The 18,095-nt window shown below is 38.9% G+C and overlaps 1 protein-coding gene across 1 annotated transcript in view; it reads left to right on the top strand.

Annotated features, from left to right (window-relative positions):
- PPP1R14C (protein phosphatase 1 regulatory inhibitor subunit 14C) overlaps positions 1 to 14,195 on the top strand; it is a 64,499-nt gene extending 50,304 nt beyond the window's left edge. The window contains exons 2-4 of the mRNA XM_042442433.1: positions 5,767 to 5,850; positions 6,561 to 6,593; positions 11,560 to 14,195. Of these exons, the coding sequence (XP_042298367.1) occupies positions 5,767 to 5,850; positions 6,561 to 6,593; positions 11,560 to 11,634 (192 nt within the window). The 3' untranslated portion in view covers positions 11,635 to 14,195. The remainder of the gene's footprint in view (positions 1 to 5,766; positions 5,851 to 6,560; positions 6,594 to 11,559) is intronic.
- Positions 14,196 to 18,095: the final 3,900 nt, after the last annotated feature.

Below are 18,095 nucleotides of genomic sequence, written 5' to 3'. Positions count from 1 at the left end.
ACACTGATGACACCCAGATCCGTTTCTCTATGTCTCCAACTGTTGCAGTGACCAAGTATGGTGTCTCTTCTCTAAAGTGAAGTATGTATTGTACACTTCCAAGGAAGTCATCCATCTTTTGTTTATACAGTATTGTTGGGGTGGGCTAACTGTGCTAAAAGCAATTTTTTAAAAATAAAAGTATGTGCAAAATTCATGTTCTGGTCCATAGGAGTTGGATGGGAAGATTTCAAAATAATTTTGATCCTTTGGATCCAATTCAATATGGGTACTCTCACATAAGCATAGGCAAATTGATAAGGAAGCACTTCCTTCAAACTAGAGAATGTTGATAGCAACTTACTAGGTAACTGTTTTGTTAATACTGGAATCTCGAACTGTTGTATTGCTAACATGAAAACTCTTTTTTTAAGATGTACATTAAAAGTGTTGTTTTATAGGCGGCCACTATCAGGATCATCATTGCTATGTATGACCCCCTCCTTCATTAAATAAAAACAGGCATAGACTGACCACCATGTGTTATGTTTTACCATGAAAAGCATCATTAAATTTCTTCAAAGAATCTAACATGATGTCTTGCCCCAAAGCTTTATGAAGATAGCTAAATGGCTACAGAGGGAGAAGGTGTTTACTTCTATCAGATGAATAATCAAAGAACAGTGGGAAACAGAAAAGACCTTTCCTTGCTAAACCAATGGCCTGTTACAGACTGCCAAAATAAAGCTGCTTCGGGTCTCTTTGGAGGAATGCTATTTAAATGATGCATGGGTCCTAAGAGTCCAGAGGTTGCGCCAAAGCCACACTCCATTCCTAAGCACTGGAGTGCAGCTTTGGTGCAGCTTCCGGATTCTTCGGATGCATGCATCATTTAAACAGCATATCTCCAAAGAGACCCAAAGCAGCTTTATTTTGGCAGTCTGTAACAGGCCAATGTCTATATTTGTGTCTGGTTATCAACACACTCTAAAAAAAGATGCATGTAACTTTGGAAGACTTGTCAGCATAACACTAGAGACAGAAGCTGTCATTCTGTGGAATAGTTTTAAACTGTGAGTTTTCTGAACAAGCTACCAAGAGGTTGTTTCTGATTTCCTTATATCAAACAGGAAATGGGACACATTGCACAGGTTAGGAGAATAAAAAATCAATAATTTTAAATAATTAAAGTAATTCATAAAATAATAAATGAAGAATTAATAGTGCCATGTGATCACTGTTTTCTCCTTTTATAAGTGCATTGTATAGCAGTATTAGTGTGACATAATGATTACCTGATGCTCTGTAGCACTGGTTATGGGGTGTCTCCAGATATCCAGACAAAAAAAGAAATGGTTATCTATTATCAACCAGGTAATCATTGTGTGTGTGTGTGGGGGGCATATTCCACTGGTGGAACTGCTGCTATGTGTAGGACTGAGTGGAAGACATTTGAAGCCCTGTGTGCCCTCAATACAAGACCTGCAGGACTAGGAAGACATGTGGAGATGCTTCTTAAATTGATCACAGTGGATTTACTGTAAGTGTGAATTTGTCACAATGGGAAAAAAATTATGACACACCTTTCTTGTGATTTAGTATGGTGCTGGAACAACTAAACTCTCAAGTAGTAGGTCTTTTCTATCGTTTGATTAAGTTCCAAAGCAATTTGGAAGGGTTCCAAACTGAAGCTAAATTTTTAAGCTGATGCTTATTGGAAAATGTTTATCAAGTCTACAAGTTATGAAAATGCAAATCCAGGATCAGCTAGTAATCCAAAGACATGATGATGTACAATATACAAAGTACAATATAGACCTGGAATTGTTAGGACTAGATTGTAATGCAGAGGTGCATAACTCATCTTTCAAGTTCCAAATTGCATCTGAAATTGCATAGGAAACACATAGTTGTTGTTTTTATTCCTCTAGGCCCCAACATTCCCCACAATGCCCATTTTAGCCTCAGGAGATGCCTGTTTCCATTGGGAAGTGAAACAGAAGAAAAGGGCTCTCTTGGGGCTAAAACCATCCAGAGAGAGCCAAATTGCCAACAGTTCCGGGGGGGGGGGGGGGGTGATTCAACATTTTTTTTCAGGGTAAGTGTGGGGGGATCCTAACCCCAAACATTTACCCACCCATCCCTAGGTTTCACAGTGCCCATTTTATAGAGTGGACTTCCAATTCTCAACCTCCATTGGCAATAGCTTTTCTAAGCAGAGCTTTCAAGATCAAAAGAGATGTTCTTTGTCTGTGGTTTCTGGCATTGGTGGTCTTGTGTGTGGAATGATGGCTTCTGCCATGGGTGCCATCATTCCCTAGTTGAAGAAGTAACTTGAGAATGAAAAAGAAAATAAGAAGAGGTTTCTTATCAATTTCTGCAGTGTTCAACTAGATGCACTTGGGCAGTTCACAGGCTGGGCATGAGTGTAATAGCAGCAGTTGGTGTTGAGACATGCTACTTTTGATGCTGTGTTGTTGTTGTGTGCCTTCAGGTCAGTTCTGACTTATGATGACCATATCATGTGTTTTTCTTGTGTAGATTTGTTCAGAAGAAGTTTACCATTGCCTTTCTCTGAGGCTGAGAGCATGTGACTTGCCCAAAGTCATCCAGTGGATTTCATGGCAAAATTAGGAATCGAACCCTGGTCTCCAGAGTTATAGTTCAACACTCAAACCACTTGCTATAAACTCTGTCTTGGCCTAGGTGTTTTGACATTCTGTGAGTACTCTTGTGGAGGAAGTAAGGTTTGCTCAGTGGAAAAATCTGTAATGTAGAACAGACATGATTAGATGCTTGCAAACATTTATGGAGCCTTCTGTAGCCAAGATCACTGCTGGGCACTGTAGATAGTGATGGTCTTTCTGTTTCATTCAGTATAGCTGTTCAATTACACAACTGAAATTAATGGTTCAGAAGTTCCCAAGGATTAAGAATCCCCTTTAACTAGTCATCAAAGATATATTTTACACTGCATTTTTTTAAAAAAAAAAAACACAACTATTTTTGAAGCACTTCCATGAACTTCCCCAAACATTTTCCTCAAACTTTGTGGCACTATAAATTGAACAGGGCTATGTTTACAATGGGTTACTGGGTACTTCATCCAGAGGACTCAAGCAGTAAACATTTTTAAAAAGCTCTTTTCGAGACTTTTGGGTTCAGAATGCCCCCATCTGGGAAACTGAGGGTACTTAATAGTAGTAGTAGTTCAAAAGAGCAGTGTTCCTCACTAAAGGAACTAGAGTCAATGACTTGATTGCAAAAAAGACAAACAAGAGCAAGGCATCTCTGGGAAATGGTAATGCAGAAATAATCCATTTTCACACCAGTTTAACTGCCATGGCTCAATGCTGTGGAATCCTGGGATCTGTAGATTATTATTATTATTATTATTATTATTATTATTATTATTATTATTATTATTATTATTTATATAGCACTGTAGATTTGCACAGTGCTGTACATAAAACAATAAATATATAAGAGTAAACCTGCCTATGGTGTACAATATAAGAAATAATAGGACAATACATATAAAATACATAGCAATACAGGAAATTATTGTGGCACTGGAGCTCTCTGACAGAGAAGGCTAAATTTCTCAAAAACTACAATTCACAGAATTCCATAGCATTGAGCCATGGCAGTTAAACTGATGCCAAAATGGAGAGAAGTAACAGGGTAGTTTGGCACACTTAAGACTAACAAATCTATTGAAGCATGAACTTTTGGGGACCCCCCCCCCTGAAGTTTACTCCAGTGCATAAAGTACAGTCTTCAGTAGTGTGTGCACAAGCTCACACCCATGTGTCCGTATGGTTGGGGTGGAATACAGGCAGTGAGGTGAGAGTGAATTTAAATGAATTTTTCACAATAACAATTCGATTAACATATTTGGTACTGGGTGATGAGATAAGTATTTTTCACTAATACACCTCTCTGATGATATGTTTGAACTGCCAGCAACAGTTTAGCATGGCTGCCTCTTTGAAAATGACATTGAGAGAATGGTACAATGTGAACTACAATTAGTGGCATCTTCTCATCAAATATTAAGCAAACTAAACTGGCCTCCAGGCAAACATCACACTTTCATGTTGCAAGAGCACAGAGTCTTTTTCTAAGCATTGAGGAGGGGCAGGGGTGTTAAAGAGTAGGTGAATCACTTGTAGTTATTAATGGCCTCTGAGGAGGCAGCACACAAACGTACCTCACATTTCTTATTTATATAAAAAAGCAAACATCGGGGCCTTTTGTTTTATAGCACATTAATGAATGTGTGGTTTATATGATGTTTGGCCCTAAGGCTGAGTGAAATAAACAGTGTTTGCTTTGTGGCAGGAGTTAGTTTGCACCCAACAGTGAGTTGTGGGCAAATAACTTTATTTGCCTAAGAGTCGTAAGACAGTTAAATGATCTCTGTGTAGTTCCTCTTAAGCACTGGGTGCCGGTAGGAAGAGATCACAACAATGTAGGGATTGGTTCACACTGGGCTGGAACAAGGGGAACGCATGGCTGGCTGAAGCATGTGCACAGAGAGAGAAGTGGTGATCTCTCAATTTCCAGCTTGCATACTTGTGAAATTTCTGGGCCTTCAGGTGTCATTGGACCTCAGCTTCATCAAGCCAAGCCAACATAGCTATTGCATGGGATGATGGGAGTTGCTGTCCAACAGCATGAGGAAGGCTAGAAAAAGCCACTCAATTGTATAGTTTATTGAAACATAGTCTATTGCATGAGTTTCTATTTGGCTTTCTTAGCTGCTCCTTTGTAGTTTATGCAACAAATATTTACCTCTGTTCTGAACAGAAATATAATATTGTATTATTTTTATTTCCTGAATAATTTTCTCTTTTTCCTTTGAATCTATCAATTCATTTTCTTTTTGCTTTATTACATCTGTTATACGGTTTACTGTCTCTTTTTTTCCCTTTGTATTTGTTTATGTTTCTGAATAAAAAAGCCTCTCATAACAGCTTTAGCCGCATCCCAAACCATTTCTGTTCTCATTGGGAGCCAGCATGTTGTAGCGACTTCAGTGATGAATAGGACTCTGGAGATCAGGGTTCAATTCCCTGGCTATGAAAACTCATTGAGTGAGCCTACAAGTATCTAATGAACTGCACCAAAATTAATTTGTTTGGCTAACATCTCTCTCTTGTTCAAAATGGTGGATGGGAGCATTCTATATCAACTATAAGGTAATAACATCAATAAGCTACAGACTTGAAAAATACACAAATGCAGGGATAGCCAGGTTGACCATAAAACAAAATTCAGAGGTCATGTTGTGCTAGTGCCTCAACCAAAAAAGCAGAAAAATCAGAGAAATACAGTATTTCTCAAACTGATCTTCCTATCAGTTTGAGTTCCTGTCCATAATGCATTGTTTCTCAACTGCAAAATGACAGAATTAGGCCTAGGGAAGGCATATTCATGTCTAATTCATTGTACAACATCCTAAGATCATTTAGCAGTCAATATTTACTATTATTAGGTAGTTATAATTCTATAATTTTCTTGGGACTGACTTGAAGACCTGTGGGAAGATTTTTTTTCAGATGTTGTTTCATCCCTTCATTTCTTTCAGACAAGATGTCCTGGTGTTTTTGTATAGTGTATTTTTATACTATGTCTTGTATACCTATGTCTTTTCAGGAGGTTTGTACAAATGCAGCCTGCGTAGCAACACAATACAACTCTGGATTGGACCTGAAGCCACCAGGAGAAATGTTCTAACCCAGCTAAAATTGAATTTAACATGTCAACTTTCTCTTTTCACAGGAAGAAGAGATGCCAGATGTAGAAATTGACATTGATGACCTTCTTGATGCTGCTAATGAAGAGGAGAGAGCCCTCAAATTACAAGTTAGTTTGCTTTTAATGAAATTTGGTTAATTTATTCATTTTATTTATTATTTATTACTTAAAATATGTATACCCTACCCTATATCAAAGGATCTCAGGGCAGATAGCATTAAAAGGTACAGTGGCAAATTTATTTGAATTACATGGTATACTTAGAAGTCTAAAACAATATTTGAAAAGGTAGCCAATAAATCATTATTTCTGCAGTGTAGAATATTAAAAATTCGGGTTGTTACAGCACAGAGTGATGCAGAGATTATAGAAGGACTTTAGTTTGGATTAATGAAGTGACGGTTATCATTCTTGGTATAAACTGGCCTGCCTGAAGGCTTCTTTGCATGGCTTGTTGAGAGTATGTCGCTGCCAGATAACAAGTTTTCATCTGTTTTGGCCAGCGAGGCAGATAACCTCAATGAAGGAATGACTCCCTTTGCCTGTTGTCATACCTTATGTGTGACTTTTGATCAATTAAAATTATCTCAGCAATGTAGATACAATGATTCTGGTTACTGTTGTTTTCATTTATGAGAGAAGCCTGCTTGATACATTTTCTTTTGGGATATGAAATATTAATGTAGAAAAGATCTTTATTTGCTCACAAATGTCTTGGCTGCCCCGGAGTGTCCTGTTCTTAGCTATGAAAAAGAAAGGAAGAAAAGAAGGAATCCTGTTCTTATGAACAACTGATGCTCTTATTATTTTACTTCTAGGAAGCACTTGTAGACTGCTACAAACCCACAGAGGTAAGCAGATCTTAGATTATTTTGAATTTAGAAGCTTGACATTACTGTGTGTGTTATTCTCTTCTAGCATATATAAACTACATCTAACTTGTATTCAGAGAACATTTCCCCTATTTTTGAGGGCTTTATTTTTATGGGGAGGGGGAATAAAGTTTCATCATGTTGGAATATTTGTGTATTAATAGAAAAGCAGCTTCCCCTTATGCTAGGAAAATACCAATGTTTTGGGATAAGGTGTAACTTAACTTTACATTGCTATTACAGAAGGGGAAAGCAGTTGACGCTGTTAATCTGACATCTAAAATGGCTTTTAATTACCCTAAAACACAAGGAAGCTTTGGTTACTGGGTAAATGGCTTGAAAAGTTGTCTGCTAGTGTTGATGTTCAGGTTAAGTGGTGTCTGATACTGTGCTTATCATTTGCAAGAGATCCTGGGCAATTTTTTTTTTTGGATCTGACTGTGTAACTGATATTGAGGTCTAAATGTGATTTATACTGACTATAAGTAGGGTTACACTTTGAATACAGGGATTCTTGGCTGTTTGGTTTCAGAATTAAAAATGTAGGCAGCTTCCCTTTTAAGATACTGGTGGAATGAAAAAGAGTATGCTAAAATACCAAATAATACCCAGAAGCCTCATCATATTGTTTTCAAAACTGGACAAACTTCAAAAAAGTGTATAGATTTGTATGTGTGTGCTTCCTGTTTGTTTTATTCATCTTGCAGTGTATAGATTGTTTGCATACTGAATTACTGGAAACGTTGGTGCCTTATTTATTAAGAACAGCCCAATTAACATAAATAATTAAACTACAAACTACAAAGCCTAAGCCTTTGTGTAAAATAATGCTACCTCTAAAAGTGTATGAAACCTTGTTTAATATGTTGTTTGCTGATAGCATGTCTGATCTCTGCATTCTGTGTATTGCCAGTTACATTTTCTTAGAACTGCAGATGTAGTCTATAGTGTTGTACACAAAAGGAGTGTAGACGTTAAATGATGAATTATGATGATGGCCTTCATTTAAGATCACACTAGCATGAGAATTCTGATCTTGAAATCTATCATGTGTCATACTGAACTTGCAGCAAATTTGTTTTCTGCAGTTCCAGAGAACAGGACTCAGAACAGTGGGTTCAAACTACAGGAAAATAGATTCCACCTTAACATTAGGAAGAGCTTCCTGACAGTAAGAGCTGTTCGATAGTGGAACACACTCCCTCAGAGAGTGGGGGAGTCTCCTCTGGAGGTTTTTAAACAGAGGCCGGATGGCTATCTGTCAGGGGTGCTTTAATTGTGTATTCCTCCATGGCAGGGGGTTGGACTGGATGACCCTTGAGGTCTCTTGTAACTCTGTGATTCTATGATTCCAACTACCATAGACCAATAGAATCACTATAATCTACATAAATGTTTATCAATTTCTCATTTTCCAGTGGATCTGTTCTAGTTGGCTTTAACAATTAGATGTATGCTGCTGTGAATCAAAAGGTGGTAAAGAGTCACAACAAAGTGGTACACCACACACATGTTGTGTGCAGAATTTCCCAGGTTCCTTTGCCAGTCTCTTCAGGTAGGGAATGAAAAAGGTCTCCCTGTATGGACCCTTGGAGAGCTGCTGCCAGCAGAGAATTATATGAGTCTGACTCAGTATAAGGCAACTTGTTTGTTACTAAGATGGGTTGCACAGCTGCTAAATGCAATACGTTTGGATATGTTCCATGTGTTGTAAAACAATGGGCACTTGATACACCAGCTTTTGTACAGCACTAAGCAAACGTGCATAACTTGCAGCTTTTCTGTCTGCTGCTTTCATAGCATCAGGCTCTTATGATTAAAAGTTTTCCAGCTATTTGAGAAGTAAGAAAGACCCTCCCTGCCTGAATAGTGCTCTGAGGGAAATGAATAGCTCAGTGTGTTTTGATGTTGGGGCTGCCTTATCTCAGTTTTATTGGTGGGTGCCAACATTTAAAAATACTTTCTAGGCAATTGGCACCATTGTGGGGAAAGTTATACTTTGCAAGCCACTTGTGAACAAAAGATACTTCCTGCACATTCTGTAAGGGAATGTGGTGATAGATGAAGACTGAAAAAAACAGGAGTGGCAGAAATAAGCTTTGAACCTCTCTGTGAGCCCTACTTGGAAAAACACACACACAAATAAACTGAGTTTGTTGTTGCTGTTGTTTAAAACAGGTTTAAACTAGGATTACACCAATACAGGACTAAATCAGAAAATTCAGTAGCAAAATGCAGTCCTGATGTTATGGCCAGTAGCTTAAATAATAATTGTTTTTTTTAAAAAACTGCTATTTTAAAACAAATTGTTTTGGCTGAATTCATGTTAACTGAAGGATTTGTTTCTGAATGCCATTTATTGCACTATAAAATAAAGTGATTAAAAAGAAACAATTGACACTGGAGGTTATGCCAATAAACTGTAATTTCAACAGTTGTTGCGCCAGTAATAGTGCTGGAAAATAGTAATAATAGCTAGGCTTGCTTATGAATAATCATTTTTTAAAAAACACAAGAGTGTAATTTTTAAAAAGTCATTTGGTTTAAACCCACCTGGGTAAACCACCTAACCTTGCTCAGTACTCAAGCACTAGGCTCTTGTGCTCAACAAGAGTTGACCAGTGTGATAACCATTTTAAGAAATAGCCTATATTTCAAACTGTTGATTGGAGGCTTTCTCTAAATTGGGGTGACAGTCATCTGACACTCGAGATGTTGCTGGTTGGCAACTAGCAGTGTTTTTTTTTTACCATTGCCTATGCTTGCTAGGGCTCCTAAGGCTTGCAGTCCAACAACATCTGGAGTGCTATGTGGTTCCTACCTCTGCCCTAAAGAATGTTCTGCTGTTTGGCACTTATTCTCTAGTGCTTTGAGCTCTGTCCAAACTCCACCCAGGAGCTTTCAATCTCTGCGAGGGACTTCTGTTTAGCAATGAGGAGTGGGTGGTGGTGTCAGTAAAGATGTGGCCAGTATTGACTCTGAAGGGAAGACAAATGAGCATTCATTCCATCTGTGGCTGCATCTTCATTCCTCCCCCTCAAGCCAAGACTAACTGCTTCTTCTATATTTTAATTATCTCCTCCTTTCCCCATCACTAAGCAGAAGCAACAGCAGTCTCTCACAGGGGTCTAACCTGCACTACAGAAATAATGCATTTTGACACCACTTTAACTGCCATGGCTCAGTGCTGTGGAATTCTGGTTTGTTGTGGCACCAGAGGACTCTGACAGATAAGACCAAAGATATAGAAAACTAGAAATCCAAGCATTCTATAGCCTTGAGCCATGGCAGTTACAGTAGTGTTAAACTGCTTTATTTCTGCAATGCAGATTAGCTGCTGAAGGACATGGAACTACATGGGGGGATCAGTTTGCTCTGCTTGCTCAGTGTAGGATATCAGCTGTTCTGTAAAGATGTGAGCGCTGCCATTTTCATGAATGTCTAATGTCTGTCCTTGTCAGAGCTTCCCTATGGACATCTGTGAGATGTTTAGAAAACCACATGAATATATTGCCTAGAAAGAGAGGTCCTGGCTTTACATGCCTCCAGGACTGTTTGGGTATTGTAAATGACGAGTGCCTTTGTACTATTAATAAGTACTCTGTTCTTTTTCCTGTCACTAGGCTAGAAATAGAAACTCTCTGAAACTTCATAGCAAAGCAGATAGTGTTTAATGATGAAGGTGCCATTAATGTTTGAACAGGAAATGTATGCAGCAGTCTTTCATTTATTCTGATGAAGCCCAGAATGGGGCCATAAACTGTCTTTGGTAGTAGGCAATGCACGTGTTTCAAAATACATTGCCATGGCATGTATATATTGAATTGGACAGAAATTCAGTTCATAGTGTTGAGGTTCCCATTTCTTCCACAGATGGTTAGGATTCTGTTTTCTGAAATCCATAAGCAAACATGGTTTCTTCAATCTAAGATTTCTCCTCAGTTTTCAGAATCTTTTACCGAAATGAGATTATTTTACCCAGAAAGCTCCAAGGAGAAAATACCATTCTACCAGATTTAAGCATTCATGGATGCTTTTTGTTTTGAGGTGGAAATGGTTCTCTAGGGAGAAAGATCTACAAAAAATAAGTCTCTCCATAATATGGATGTTACATGTATAATTCCTGCATACCATAGGGCAGAGTGTGAATCATGTGGCCCTACAGATGTTGCTGAACTACAGCCCCAGTGTTCCCTACCATTGCCTGTGCTGGCTAGGTGTGATGGGAATTGCAGTCCAGCCTCATCAGGAGGGCCACATATTTCCCACCACTGCCATACCATAGAGGAGACTACTGAGGAGAATAAATCAGAGGGAGATTCCCACCCCTACCAAAACGGAGGAAGGTGAATATAATTTGCAGTTTGTGCAACATTCACTCAATGAGCCATGGTGATATGTTAAAAGCACCTCTGGAACCATCTTGTGAGGGGTGAGCTATATGTAAGACCTCTCCCTTCAGAGATAATGGAATCTCTTTTCCTCTGGAAGAGATTACAAAGGAAAATCAGCATTTATATTAACTGAATCCTTGCTGTTATTTTAAGGATGAGAACAGGGATCTAACTGAAGTTGCTTTCCTTTGGCCACTGAAGTGACTGGGGAGAGGAGCAAAAAGAAGACGTGGACCCTTTGATATGGTGGGAATAGCCAAACTCTTTGACCAAGAAACTTACAATGAGGTTGGAGGGGAGAGGTTTCCTAGCAGTGTTTTTGTCAGTTCCTGGTTGTTCACAGACTTATTGGCAAGTGTGTTTCATTAAGGTCACTGGAATGTGAAAGTTATGTTGTGACAGATACATTAATCCAGATGTTTCTTGTTGCTTTTTTGCTGGAAAAATGACTGACATTAGTGTAATAACACAGTATGAAAAGTGAAGCTGGAACTATGCATTCTCAGTGTTATTCCTAATAAAAGGCTCTTCTCCTATTTTTGATTTTGTAGGATTTTATCAAAGAACTGCTAACTCGGATAAGAGGAATGAGAAAACTGAGCCCTCCTCAAAAGAAGAGTATATAATTGAAAATAGTACCCTCTTCAGAGACGTGGCCATGACTTCGGGACTTTTGAATAGAACAACTTCTAGTTTGATCTTTATGAGCAATTTATTCTTACCTTTTTGGTTGAGTTCTGACATTTTAATGAATTTGACCACTTCTGTTTTTAAAGCTTTTTTTTAAGTGTCAATTTTTTTTATCATGGATATCAACATTGTGGATGCTGCTTTTACTACCTGAGGATGATCAAACTAGGTGGGAGACTTTACCTGTCCCAGGCAGTAACCTACCCAATGAATTCTCTGTGGGACTACTAGGGGAAGCTGTTTCTTTAAAACCAGTTGGATCATCATCATTGAGTTGTACACTAGACTCATGGATGTTAATGTTATTGTGCTTATGTACATAAATTATCGAGTGAGTGTTACTATTAATTCATGTGAATGGAAGGAAAATGTGGTCTAGATAACAATTTAATTGAAACTGTAGCAACACTGTTGGGGTGGGGAGAGATGCAGTTTGTTGAAAGTGTATGGTACCATTGTTTATAAATGCATTTAAAGTGCTGGGGTGGATATATTCATTCACAAAACAACGTATGAACAAGCTGGGGGGATTTTAAGGGCTTGTTTTTGTAGGGTTTGAACTTATTTTATTCATATCATGCTTAGCCAGGTCATCTCCTCTTCACCTCATGCTCTGTTAGGATTGTATCCCATTGCCTGAAGGGTCTGATGCAACAGTGAGAGAAGGATTAATGCCATTTAGGAGAACTGTGAAAGGAAGAATATCGCCTTGACCCAGTGCAATTTCCTCCCCTCTTCTTACAACAAGGATGTTAGAGTATGGTCTGTAAAGGCAATTTGCTCCTGTCCTTTTTGTTGTTGTGTTTAAAATAATTCATTACTGTTACTTGTTAAAGTGTTCAAAAAGTTAATTTTTACTTTGTACATTTCTTTTTCATTGCTTTTGCTGGTTGTTATTTTTAAAACCCTCTTAGGATTGAATTCAATATACAGAGGGATCTTGTAGCACCTTTGAAACTAACTGAAAGAAAGAAGCTTTTGGATTGATAAAAGAGTTGCATAAAACTTGAAATATTCCTGTCAAAATGGCCCTAAAATTACTTTTGAAAGCATTTAGGGAACATTACCAAGAAAGCTCCTTGTGCATGTCCTCTGTTGCACTTCCATTAACAAAAAGTAACTTCTTGCAAGTTGCTATGTTGCTTGTAGTGCATTACTTCCAACCTCTGGCCAGATCATTTTGCTGATCGAACTAATTTTAATTGTGGAATTTAGGTATTAATCCTTCTTCCACCTGTAGCTTCTCATGTACCGCAAAACCTGCCCTGGAGGTCTTAAAAACCGATTGAAACCAATTTTGGGGTGTTGCATTCAGCTTCAGGATGAGAGTGGAAAAAAGTTCTGTCACAGTACTGTTTGGGTGCTAGTATGATACTGCTTTAGGCCATTTTGTTCTTGGCTTTAGCATCAGACCTGGCAGGCTTGGAGATTTGGTAGGTTTGTTGTTGTTATTGTTGTTGAAAGCAGTATCCCTGTCTCTTCAGGAAGCCATTCTTCACTAAAATGTTTCACAAGCTACCATCTGCTGGTAGATGTTAGTCTGGCATTTTATATCAAGGGTGCTCTGAACATAATTTTATTTTTTAAAAGAAAAAAAAATACATGGTTGTGAACTTTATGTATACTGGCAAGCTTTTTAAAATGTATTTAATTTTGTAATGTTTTATCAATGATTTTATTTACCAGATATTTACTCAAATAAATGCAACAAATTGGGGCTTTTGTTTTATATGTGGTGTTAACAATTAGCAGAGAGCCAGAAGCTAAAGGTGACTTATCTATGACCATTCATTTTCTTGGTACAAGCAGCCAACAAACTGTTACAGGTTTTTGTTTTCTAGCAGCTTCTTTAAAGCATATAAACAAAGGATATTCTGCAAACATATTTCAAGGGGAATGATTCTGCCATGTAAATCAGGGGAAATTGTGGCCCACAGGATGCATTAGGACTTGGGATACCTCACTTTTTTTGATCCCTGGAGCCATCCACAAGTCTTGCACACACCCCCACCCCCACCGATCCCATGAAAACACACAAAAATAGCCCCACAATTATCCACCCATGATATAAATACTTCCAAAAAACCTCTGTAGCAGGGGTCGGGCTTAGAACATTTCTCTTTTGTTTTGACACTTTTTGACTGTACGCCACAGCATGTTTGGGACAAAAGTCTCAATGGGATACATTTTATTGCTTTTAAATGGTGGCGCTTTTTCCAGACTTAATTTTCAAGGCAGAAAAAGACAGCTGTGTGAATTTCAACATATCATGTACAGAAATATATTTATCCCAGGGTAGCTGTGTTGTCCATACAGCAAATTATAATAACATCCAAAATCCACCAAAGAGTGAAGCTTTCATTGAGACAACCAAAATGCACAAAATACATGATGCAGTCATTCGAAGCTCCCTTGGCATCTTCATCAGCCAAAGGTGTTAAAAATTATACAAGGGAAAGAAAGAAAAATTATGATGTTAGAGTCATAGGGCTCCATCTTGTCAAGATGTTATTGTGGTTCAAAGATGATGATGATGATGATGATGATGATGATGATGATGATGATATTAATTTGTATCCGATTTTTGTCCCAAAATTGGGGCCCAAAGGGGTTTACAGTCTAATTTTTTTTTTTTAATGTTAAGATGTTACGGAGACCATATGGGCTGTGGGAGACAGAGTCCTAAAGTTCAGGAAAATAAAATTTAAACTCCATTAGCAACAGAAAAAGACACTTCCATTGAGATCCAAGCTGCCTTTGTCTTGTGTGAGGCTACCATTCCCCTTCTTATACAGAGAACATTGCATTTCTCAAGAAGGCTCTGTGCTGTTGCATTTGGAAAACCATTAGATCATGTTTAGGTAAAACACACCAAATGCAGTCCCAATTAAAAAATTTTAAAAACCTCAAGGAGTTAAGAGTTATGTCCCAGTTCCTTGGCTCATTCCTCTTATTGTTACACTTTGTGCAATATTTCTGGTTGCACCAGATAAAACAAACACATAAATATGCCCTCCTAGAGTACAAGGGGCATATGGTTTTGTTATTTTTTAAAAACAACAACAACCTACTAATTGTTTGTATTTGAGAATTACACTGAAAGAATGTTTGAGCTGGATAATAAACTGAAGAGACTATAGGGGAGGAAAGGCATCTCATTCCCAAGGTTTAAATATGAGATTGACCCCCCCCCCCAATATTAGTTACTTGTATGCAGCTATTAAAAGGATGAGACACATTTGGATTTTTTTGTTTTGTTTGTGTGAACCTTCTGTTCATGTTTGCTTCAGGAGAAAACTGTTTGAAAAAGACATGTGGGAATAATAATGTGTAATAATGGAATGACTATAGATAAACATCTCAGTTTATGTATTCCTAAACTGTAAACAATTATTAATGCAGTTTTCTTTCTTGCCACTAAATGGAATCATTCCTAACAACAAATTCTCTTGCAGCCCCCCTAACTTCCCACAGTTGCCCATCCCTGCTCTAGAGTGCTTTTCCAGCTACTTCCTTTGCTGCCCCTGAGGATTTCAGATTCAGGCTTGTAAAATTAGATAAATTGTTTAACCATTATGGGATACCTTGGAGTAAACACTCAAATATCTGGCAGGTAAACGATCCGGCACCCCCATCCCACTAACTCAAAACTTATGTAGTTTGCTCCCCATGGATGGGCCTTGGTAACCGAAAGCATGTTTTTCTGCATGGGAGGTCTGGATATCCCTTCTGAATTACTTTTTTAAATTCCCATTGTTCAGTGCATAGAAGTCTCTCTTCCCCCCCCCACGCTTTATCACATGGTAGTGAATGTATTAGTCTGAATTATCACCACTTTGAGAAATACAGTATTCTTAGATGTAGTTAAGGCATGAAAAGAGGTTGTAGTTAGCCTTCTGTTGCCATGGGGTTGAGTAACTTATCATGTCTAAAGGTAGTTTTCCTGTTCTTCTAAGAGGTCTGGATTTTTTTGTAAATGGAAGCCAGACTGTCAGGCAGCCCATTAAGTCAAGTTCATCACATGAAAGCAGGGCAAACTTCCAAGTGGCTGAATAATTACAAAGTGCTTGTTGCCTATTAAAAAACTGGCAGCAAAGGAAAATAAACAACACAGTCAGTTATACTGGTGACTTCACTTTAATGATCTTAAAGTTTGAATCATGACAGTGGCACAACATAATACTGTACTGGAAAAGTCATAAACAACATTGGACTAGTCTTTTGGAGGTTCACCAAGCTGTATTGTATTGTGCACCCGGAATTGTGTAGCAAAGTAGCAGTAGAAAACAGCATCCTTTGGGCGGGGGGGGGGGGGGGGGGAAGGGAGTTGGAGCTGATATAGCAAAGATTCCCATCCCCTGCAGACTTGGAAGCTGTGCAGTTAAAAAGTAATATCTGTTTCCATTGCCTTCGGTCTCATTTGTGAGCGTGAAACAGTCAGTGTTGTGGCTTGCACTCCTACACATTGCACATGCTAAAAATTCTTTTCTCCCTCTACAATGTATCTCCAAGCAGAACTGAATTTTAAATCATTTCTTGGCTGGTTTTACTTCTTGAATTAGGAAGGGATGGATTCTTCCCTTGAGCAGCAGCACAACTTCAGCGATCTCATAGCATTACTTCTGGTGTATTGTAACAGAAGAGAGTCAGACCCACTGAGCTGAGATCTCATTGTGATTCACCTCTTTTATACTGTGTGGGTGTTCTCTAGCAGTTGAGTGACATTTCAATAGCATAGTGTTCTTAACTATAGCAGCTAGGAACCAATTCTCAAGACTAGGCTTTTTAGAAGGGAAAACCAGCATGAACAGTCATGTTTGGCCATAGTGTAACTTCATTTCCCTTCTGAAAATAGGAGTGCCATTAAACCTCATCTTGGCTAGTAATGAATGCAGTTTGAAGCCCATTTCTGGCTTTTTCTTTTGAAATAGCCCTAAAGGAAAAGAGCCAAATACAAGGGCTTTGAATACTTTCTGTATTCCCCATACACAGCCTGTAGGAATGTTGCCAGATGGGTGGCCATCAGAGCAAGGCTAAAGTTTTTAGTAGGTTACAACTTCTTCAACTACCTTTTCTGTTGTTGTTGTGGTTGTGGTTGTGGTTGTTTCTGTTCCTCCTCCTCCATATAATTACAGTATCCTCTGTGTCTTGGTTCCAGGATCCACCATGGATACCAAAATCCATAGATGCTCAAACCTTATTAAATGTACTGGCATAGTAAAATGGTGTCCCTTATATAAAATGGCAAGATCAAGGCTTGCTTTTGGGAATTTATATATTTTTAAAAATATTTTCAAGCCATGGATGCTTGAATCTGTAGCTAAAAAATGTGAGGATATGGAGCCCTGACTATGACTGCATCAAAGAGAGGTGGAGCCTCCTTCTTTGGAGGTTTTTTAAAGAGAGGCTAGATGGGACGGGGGTGCTTCAATTGTAAGTTCCTGCATGGCAGGGGGTTGGACTGGATGTCCCTTGAGGTGTCTTCCAATTCTACGATTCCATGAAGACTATATACAGACCCTTAAAAAATTTCATAATCAGCACCACATAGCACTCAACCTCAAGCCTTTGTAAAGGCCTGGAGGCACCGGAAAAACAGCAAGGACAGGGCCATCCTGACCTTTCTGGGGAGGGAGTTCCAAAGTCTGGGAGCAGCCACCGAGAAAGCCCTCTCCCTCATTCCCCTCAAACGAACCTGAGAAGGTGGTGGGACAGAGAGGAGAGCCTCTCCAGATGACCTTAAAACCAATTGGGCTCATACAGGGAGATGGAGTCCTTCAAATAACCAGAATCCCAGCTGTATAGGACTTTATAGGTCAAAACCAGCACTTTGAATTGTGCCCAGTAATGGACCATCAGCCAGTGCAGCTGTTGCAAAAGTATAGCCAGTCGCAGTTAACAACCTGGCTGCAGATGTTTGGGCTGTTTGACGTTTTCAAACACTCTTCAAGGGCAACCCCGTATAGAGTGCATTACCGTAATGCAAATGGGATATAACCAAGGCAAGTTCCACCATGGACAGTTCCGACATCTTCAGGAACTGGCACAGTTGGCACACTAGCTTTAACTGTGCAAAAGCACTCCTGGTCACTGCTCAGCACTGAATCCAGGAGTACAGTGGTACCCCGGGATACGAATTACCCAGCTTACGAATTTTTCGGGATACGAAAAAATCCCATAGGGATTTATTGTTTCGGCTTACGAAGGTTTTTTCGGGTTACGAAAAAACCTCGGCGCTATTTTCCGCCACCGGAGGGCAGCAGAGAGCTATTTTTTCCATTAGCGCCTATGGCAATTCAGGTTACGAAGGTTTTTCGGGTTACGAAATTAGCCGCGGAACGAATTAATTTCGTAACCCGAGGTACCACTGTACTCCCAAAGTGTGAACCTGTGTTTT

Source organism: Sceloporus undulatus, chromosome 1 (genome assembly GCF_019175285.1).
Source record: "Sceloporus undulatus isolate JIND9_A2432 ecotype Alabama chromosome 1, SceUnd_v1.1, whole genome shotgun sequence".
In the NCBI taxonomy this organism is placed as follows: Eukaryota; Metazoa; Chordata; class Lepidosauria; order Squamata; family Phrynosomatidae; genus Sceloporus; species Sceloporus undulatus.
Note: the sequence above shows the minus strand (reverse complement) of the source record. Positions and strands in the feature narration are given on the sequence as shown.